Source organism: Mastomys coucha, unplaced genomic scaffold (assembly GCF_008632895.1).
Source record: "Mastomys coucha isolate ucsf_1 unplaced genomic scaffold, UCSF_Mcou_1 pScaffold18, whole genome shotgun sequence".
Taxonomy (NCBI): Eukaryota; Metazoa; Chordata; class Mammalia; order Rodentia; family Muridae; genus Mastomys; species Mastomys coucha.
Window position 1 is genome coordinate 58,400,638 of NW_022196900.1, and position 8,373 is coordinate 58,409,010.

General features: G+C 39.1%; 1 protein-coding gene across 7 annotated transcripts in view; it reads right to left on the bottom strand.

The window, feature by feature from the left end:
• The window catches only part of Dock7 (dedicator of cytokinesis 7), a 206,303-nt gene that overhangs the window by 173,110 nt on the left and 24,820 nt on the right, over positions 1–8,373 (bottom strand). For 5 of the 7 annotated variants that reach the window (XM_031377916.1, XM_031377917.1, XM_031377914.1 and 2 more), the window contains exon 1: positions 5,620–5,778. In XM_031377916.1, coding sequence (XP_031233776.1) covers positions 5,620–5,763 — 144 coding nt within the window. In that variant the 5' untranslated portion in view covers positions 5,764–5,778. Of the gene's footprint in view, positions 1–5,619; positions 5,779–8,373 lie in introns of those variants that run through there. The other 2 variants (XM_031377915.1, XM_031377919.1) reach the window with 1 other exon arrangement.

Genomic DNA, 8,373 nt, shown 5'->3' on the forward strand with positions numbered 1-8,373 from the left:
ACATTAAAGCTTGTACTGCAGAAGGATCCTGTGTGTGCTGCGTTGTTCCTGCTGGCGGGAGATAGCGCAGGACAATACTTGAAGATTCTAACCTTAAAGATTAAGCGATACATGTAATTCGCCTGATGTAACTGTCATTTCAGAGATTTGCTGCCTCCACCTGCTAACCTAGGCCTAGTCCAGGAAGCTTCTAGCCTTTGTACAATTTAATCTAGGCCTAGAATGTTTTCAGCTGCTGAGATTTAAGCTGAATAAGCTCACCCTTTCCTAGTTTTTTCTGGTTGACTAGTTCAACTGAGCTATTCTGCTCAAAACTCCTCTCCAAGCTGACTGATTCAATCTGGCTTCTCTCTGTTTCTCATTGAGTTCCTCTGCTTGGCCTCCTACTAAGTCAGACAATCTGTTCTAATCTTCTGGCTTCTTCTCATTCTCTGGCTCATTCTCTCTTCACCTATGTCTACCTTGTTCCCTTTCCAAGCTGTCTATATAAAACTGCCCAGGTAAAGCCACCTCCTTTCCCTTGCTGCTCTCTTATAGCTTCCCTTTCCTTTCTCTATTCTTGCTAGAGTTGGGTGGATCCTATTCCATCAACTCTTTCTCTGATTCATCACTTTTTCTGCCATTCAATTAGACATCACTTTCAAACATGGGTGCTTCCTTCTACAAACTAACTTTACCTTCATTATTTGGGATTAAAGGTGAGTATTACGTGCTTGTCTGTATTCCAGCTATAGGGATCTAAGGTGTGGGCTAAGGTTAAGCCACACCACAACTACAAACAGATTTTTCTAGTAAACAACATTATGTCCAGGTTTACAGTGTGATCACATATCCTGCAACAGATGCAGCCTCAGGTAAAGAAATGTCAGGAGCCACCAGAGCCAGGAACAGGCAAGGACTGACTTCCCTTAGGATTATTGCAAAGGCTATGGCTCTGTCAACCCTTACTTCAGTTAACTTCTGCTGATTTCAGAAACTGTCTCCCATAGTTACAGTTACACCATTGTTTTGAAACATCCAATTTACAGTTATTTGTAATAGTTTTGCTCAGGCTGGAAGTATACTTTTGAAAGATTTTTAAATTGTGTGTGTGTGTGTGTGTGTGTGTGTGTATGTGTATGTACATGTATAGGTAAGTTCTTCCCTTCTCCCATATGAATTCCCACAACCTAATTCACTGTCAGACCTGGCCACAGGCCCTCTTATCCACTAAGCCATTTTGAAGGCCCAAGTTCCTGATCTCTTGCTTCATTGGGATTACAGATCTGCACCACCTCGCCTGGCCCAACTGAATCATTTACAATTATATAATTACAATTGCTTCCTCTCTCTCTGGTAGAGTCTCATAGGATTCCAAATTCCTTTTATTGTAGTGAGTGGTACCTTCCTGGTGCCTCCCTTCCTTCTTTCTCACGCTGCTTCTGCCTGGGGTCATTTTGTGTCGCTCTTAATTCTTTCCGTGGTTATTTCTTGTAGTGCTTTTTGTTGATGAACAAATATTGCACAGAGTTGCCCATAGATGCCAGAAGGCATACGATCCCCCAGAGCTGGAAAGGGCTCTGAGCATGAGTGCTAGGAACAGAACTTAGGTTCTCTGCAAGAGCAGTAACATTCTCTTACCTGCTGACTCATCTCTTCAGCTCTAAAAGTAGACTTTTTAGTAAGATAGCATACTTCTCCAATTCAAGAATGAAAAAAAATTCAGATGAAATACTGAAGGATATATAAGTAAGTGTGCAGTTTATAGATCAACAAAAATAAGAACATGTTATTTCACAAGATGTTCTATGGAGGAACTGGAGAGATGGCCTAAAGGTTAAGAGCACTGGCTGGTCTTGCAAAGGACCTAGACTGGATTCTAAGCACCCACATCCATCTGTAACTCCAAGCCTAGGGAATCTGAGGGCAATGTATCTGAGTGGTACACAAACATATACACAGACAAAATACCATACACAGAAAACAGCAAGAATGCTCAGCTAGAAATGGGGGTACATTCCTTTAATCCTAGCACTTAGGAAGCAAAGGGAGGTGGATCTCTCTAGGTTCAGGGCCAGCCTGATTTACATGACAAGTCCCAGGGCAGCCAGAACTACAAATAGAGAGATTCTTTCTTGGTTAAAAAAGAGAGACTACTCAGCAGAAGTACACTTTCCTATTACTAAGTAGAGGAGACCTTTAATCCGGCCTTCTTTGGAATGAACAACTAAAAACAGTTAAAGATATTATTTTACTGCTACAAAGTAAACAGATGAACATGTAAATCATAAACACCCAAAAAAGTTGCTGTTGTTATTAGTATTAAATAGTGTCTCATTTAAATATTTCCCAAGTCTTTGCAAGAAGATCAAATTTCTAAATATGACAAAAAGACAAAAGCCAATAAACATTAATTTGAAGAAATTTTTAAAACCTCATAGGATAAGCAAAGAAATAGATGTCAAGATACACTAAAGTAATATTTTAACAAGACATAGGTGAAATTTTTTTTTTTTTTTTTATTTTATAATCAATTACCTGACTTTTAGGAGACAAATTACAGTAGATATATCACCAAAAAACAGCAGTAAGAAGACTTTGCTGTAGCAGTTAATTTTAGTCAATCTGTTTGGACCTGAGTGGTGGTGACACGCACCTTAAATCCCAGCACTCAGGAAGCAGAGGCAGGCAGATCTCTGAGTTGGAGCCCAGCCTGGTCTACAGAGTGAGTTCCAGGACAGCCAAGGCTACACAGAGAAACCCTGTCTCAAAAAAAGGAAGAAGAGGAAGAGGGGGGGGAGAAAAAGGAAGGAGGAAGAAGAAAGAAGAATGAGGAAAAAGAAAAGAAGAGAATGAAGGAAAAGAGGAAGAGGAGGAAGCAGCAGGTCCTCCTCCTCTTCCCTGTTCCCCTCCCCTCTTCCTCCTCCTCTATGGAGATAGGCAGCAGCATCTTGTGGGCTAGAAACTTACAAATTCCTAAATTTACAAAGGCAAAGGAAGAAAACAAGTCTGCCTTGTCCAGTGAGATGCAGGCAGTGCCCTGTTACTGAGGCGAGACTCACGCCCATCCACACACCTCACCACTGTGGTAGGCTGCATCCTCACACCATGAACCACAATAACACTTTCTCCCTTACGTTGCTTCTTGCTGGATATTTGGCCATAGCAACAAAGTAAGTCATGGAATAGAAATAAAGATTTTCAAGTGGGGGAATGAAAGACCTATTGACTCAGAATTGTAGACTGTGTATAACTGTAAACTAACCACAAACAGCTGTAATAATAAAGGGAAATCAAAATATATTCCCATAAAAAAATCTTTGTTGCCTACTCTTCAAGGATGCTAAAAGAAATGCCCTATATAGTGAAGAAGTAAACACTACCACCACCCACTGGGGCATGTTTACTCTAAACTTTCAGTATTTTCTGGCACACCTTCAGAGGTTCTGGTATAAGCCAGGTGTGTTAGTTCAACCTATAATCCCATCACTCGAGAGGCTGCACGAGAATCACAAGTAAACACTAGTGGGATGCTTGTGAAAACCCTCCCTCAAAAACAATTGAGTTGTGCTCAGAAGGAAGAATGATAAAATACAAGACAAAGGTTTGTTTAGGGGTGATGAAAATGTTCTAACTTGACTGTGGTGGGAATTTATTAAATCCCATAGAATTTAATTCTTTACAACTAAATGAAGCCATTTTTTAAAAGTTAGAGTAGAAATTTATCCATTCATGGAAATAGCAAATAAATACATCTACAAGAAAGCAAGCAGGATATTGAAATGGAGGTAAATGTGACTCAACTTCCAAATCAGCCAACAGAGTGAACATAATTCAAAGTTAGGGGAGTGCGGAGAAGGTCACAAGAACATGGCCGAAAACTCTAGTGACCTAAGATCGAATCCCACATGCTGATGTTCTCCTGAATTCTGATCTGAATGACCCAACTATAAAAAATGTTTTTAAACCCAACAAGGAAATAACAGGCAGCAGACAGTAGATGACAACAAGACATTACTGTTAGTAGGGTTACGTGTAATAGTGAGATGTAGTCAGTAAGGAAATGCAGTGTGCGCAGTATTCTCTCCTAGGTGTCCCTGAAGACTCATAGTCAACAAGCACCTTTTCAACGAGAAACAGAATCCAAGAAGCAATGCACACCCTCTGATGGTTTGATGTTTGAAATACTGTTGCTAAGAAAATGTGGAAATTGGAGACTGGTAGAAAAGGTAAGGAATGGAAAGACGACCATGTAAATGAGAGTGGAAAAGAGGTGCAAGTGTGACCACTGACAGGGCTGCATCAGTGAGTAAAAGCACTGCAAAGCACTTAAGTACCTGAGGTAACCAATCTGGTGCACAAACTTATCTAAATGTAGTTGATTACACTGTGCATACGCTCTAGCCATTCGGCTCCACAGGCGTGATAGATAAGCAGAGACTGAGATTTAAACGGCCAGGGGGTGAAGTAAAATGAGAGGAGGTTAAGGAAATCGAAGGGGAGATGCAACAGAGCAATCAGAATGCTCAGAAAGTAAGTTCTTTGGTGAGGACAGAGAAGGATATCAGGGACAAGGGCAGTAAACAGTTAGTTTGTAGTGCCTGGTCCTCACAGTCATGAGGATAGTTGGAGTCAGAATACCAGGATAATAAGACAAGAGATGGTAGTCAAACTGGGCAGCAAAAACAAGTCACATATGAATTAAAGCCATGAAACAACATGATGAAAGGCAGAGTTTAAAATACCAGTAACATACTTAAAGGATTACCCCCATGCACATTGAAATTACCCAGAACTCCATGTATTCTTAAGATTTCCCAACTAACAGTACTGTTCATAAAAGCAAGTTCTTTTTTAAAATTTTAGTAACGCAAACATTTATAGCATGTTATTACAGGGCAATCAAATCCTCCACCCCACTGGCATATGATATGTGTTCAATATTCAGTGTGTTTCCTTAGCCCCTTTTCTGTTTAAGCTAGCGCCTCACACTCTCCATGACACCCTGCCTGAACCTCTAGATGCTCAGGTCACAGCACACGACACCATTCCCAGACACTCTATCCCCTTTTATCCACTTTTTAAATTTTTCTACATTTGAAATTTAAAGTATCTTAAAGAATTTTAAGATAAATGAAGGTTTGTTTTAATTTGTATTAACACAAATATAAGTTTAAGCTTAATATAAATATGTTTTATTTATAAGTATAAATAAAAATATCTTGTGATAGCTTCTTTCATAAGAGACGATTTGTCTACATCTATGATGCCTAGCCTACAATAATGATCTCAATAGCTATTTCCTATTAAAGGAAACAGACAGTTGCAAACACACATAGTACCCACTAATGCCTACTTGCACAAGAGTCTAGCTTTTCACATAATCAACCTAAGAATAACACTCCAGCATTGATTAGATCCTGCTCACAGAGCTTCAGAACTGACTAGGAAACCAACACTTCTCTAGCACCCCTAATGCTTCTCAACTGGAACTGCAAGAAGGCAGCATCGGCGCAGGCCTGGGAGAATAGCACTGTGGCAGAGCGCAGAACCCAGGCTACTGACTACTGACAGGAGTCCTCTGTCAGGACTCTTCAGTAATGCTCTTGGGACACTCCATGACTTGAACATGCTACTTACTGTGGTGTGGTGGGATATATTGCCAACTATGTTGAGGTTTTTGAGCAGCTGAGGGGAACCACTGTATTGTCCAGAGATCTGCTTTCTAACTTCAGCAGCGACAGTTCTATAACAAAAAAAGTAATGCATTACAAACACACCCATACCCAATGCATGCACGTGTGTGTGTGTGTGTGTATGTGTGTGTGTGTGTGTACATGTATTTAAAATGGAGGGAAGTCCATTAAAATTCATTTATAAAATAACAAGGTCTCAGCATATTAAGACTAAATTAATAAATTATCTTAACAATTTTGTTCTTGCTTATAATTATAGTATCATTTTTGCTTATTTTTTTTGAAACAGGGCCTAACTATGTAGTTCTGGCTGGCCTAGAGCTTGCTCTGTAAAGCATGCTGGCTTCAAACTCACCATAACACTGTTTTTAATATTGATGGAAGATACAAGTAGTGCAGCTGATTTTTACATGGCTGATTCTAATGTGACATTTTAGGAATACAATCTATGAGAGAGTATAAGCTATAAAATATATGTAAGTTAAAATGTATATCAAAACTGAAAATAAATTCTAAAATATTTTATGCATCAAACTATGTTAAGAATTGGGGGGGGGGGTAGCTCTTCTTTCTTTTCTAATACTACTACCTCCTCACTTATGCCCTAGCAAACTATTTTCTATTTTTAACTACTCAAGAATGCCCTCACACCCAGGCAATAAGAGTCTTCCTAATTTCTCTCTCCAGCCTTTCACATTATTAACCAAACTCTTTTATAACCTTCCATATTCTTTGATAATTTTATATATGCATACAATTTGTTTTAGTAAAACCCATCCCACTCCCTCTCCTTCAAACCCTCCTTATTGGTATTACTGTATCCTTAACAGACTGAGTGAGCTATGGAGTCTAGGACACCTCCTGAAGCCCAGGCAGCCGCTCTGCAGCAGCAGCCTTGAACAGTCAATGGACACAGACTGCTTCCTGAGAACTTGGCCTCTCTTGTTAACCAACTCAATTCTTACAGCATTTTAAGGACAAAACTCAGATGACAAGATCTTCATACAAACTGTGTTATGCCAAGAAGGCATTAGAGTACAGGAATTCCAAAACTTTAAGGTATTTGTTGGCCCTTACATAACTAGTATCTTAAATTTATTTAAATGGTTAAGACAAAAATAGACATTCAAATGTAGTCATAGCTTATTACAGACTATGATCCTCAGTGGCCACAAAACAATCAACCAAAATATTCAATGAGTTCCAAGTCATACAATAAAATAACTCTCCCCATTGCATGGATGAGTTTCTTCACAGTAGGTCACAAATACAAAAAAGACTTTATCCACAGAGTGTGTGTGATTACAGCTCAATGCCAGTATCTAACTTCTATCTAACTTCTATCCTACGATTCTCAAGCAACTATTTCTCTAGTGCATAAAATTCCCTGTTTAATCTTTGAGTCTTTACCAAAATGTTAGCCCTACTTCCTCTCACTAGCCCATGTACAGAGAGTGGACCTACCAGGTGACCTGCATCTGTGCAAGCATGGATGTAGTTTTTAAGAATGCTCTCAAGCGCACAATGGATTTAGAACCTCAATTTCCAATTGTATTTCAAGAAAATCTCATTTTCCAAATATTATCCAGATTTAATGTATTCTCTTCCCCTACTTTATCTCTTGGTTGTCTTTTTCTTTCTTCCACAACAAACATTCCACATGCATTCTTAGAGATGGTTATAAGCCAATTATGCAATTCTAAGTGTTTGGGTCTAGGATGAATGAATGAGTCATTCTCTAAGGCTCCAGATACTGAACTGCCCGTTTTTCACCTTATATTAAGGCTTTGAAAGACTAAATCATGATTCATAATTGACAAAACTTAGAAGCAAATAAGCTGCACTTCAACTAGTGCATAAACAAGTAAGTCACATTCATACAATAAATGACTCTTTTGTAAAAGGAAATGGGCTGTCAATCATGAAAGAATAGTCTCAAGTGAAAGTAAACAGGGCCACTGTATCATGTAACTTCAGCTTTATGACATACTGAGATAGGTAAAACTATGTATAAAGTAGAAACATCTACTCTGTGGGCTGGAAGGGGAAGAGAAGGGGCAATGGCTAAACAGAACACAGGTTGTTTGTCTTTCTATTGCCATGATCACCACAACTAAAAGTAGCTTGAGGAGAAAGGGGTTTGAAGAAGGTGCTGCTTGCTGGCTTGCTCAACCTGCTTTCTTATATAAATGGGGAAGCGGGTACATATCCATCATGGCTGATATCCACCCTAATCGTTAACAAAGAAAATGATCCACAGACCTTGCCTATGGGCAATCATATGGAGACATTTTCTCAGTTAAGGTTGCTTCTTCTTCCCAGGTGATCCTAGCTTGTGTCAACTTGAAAAAACAAGCAAACAAAGAAAATACCTAACCATCATAGGGAAGAAAACTATTCTGTGTGACATATAATAGTGGGTATGTCATTACATATCAGAAAAAAATCCCTGTTGTAATTTGTGGACCTTATATACTAACACCAGCTCATTCAATCAAAACAAATGTGCATGTTTAGACATTAATAGTAAAGGAATTAGGGGAGTAGTAGTAAAACAGCAGAAGTCATCATGTTTTCAGAATTTTAAGATTAAAAACCTGGGCCTTTGCAGCCCCCCAAAAGTTAGATTTAGGCAGAAATAGGAGATGAACTCAGTGTGGCTATATTGATGAGAGCAGAGGGGAAGGAAGGAGAGGGG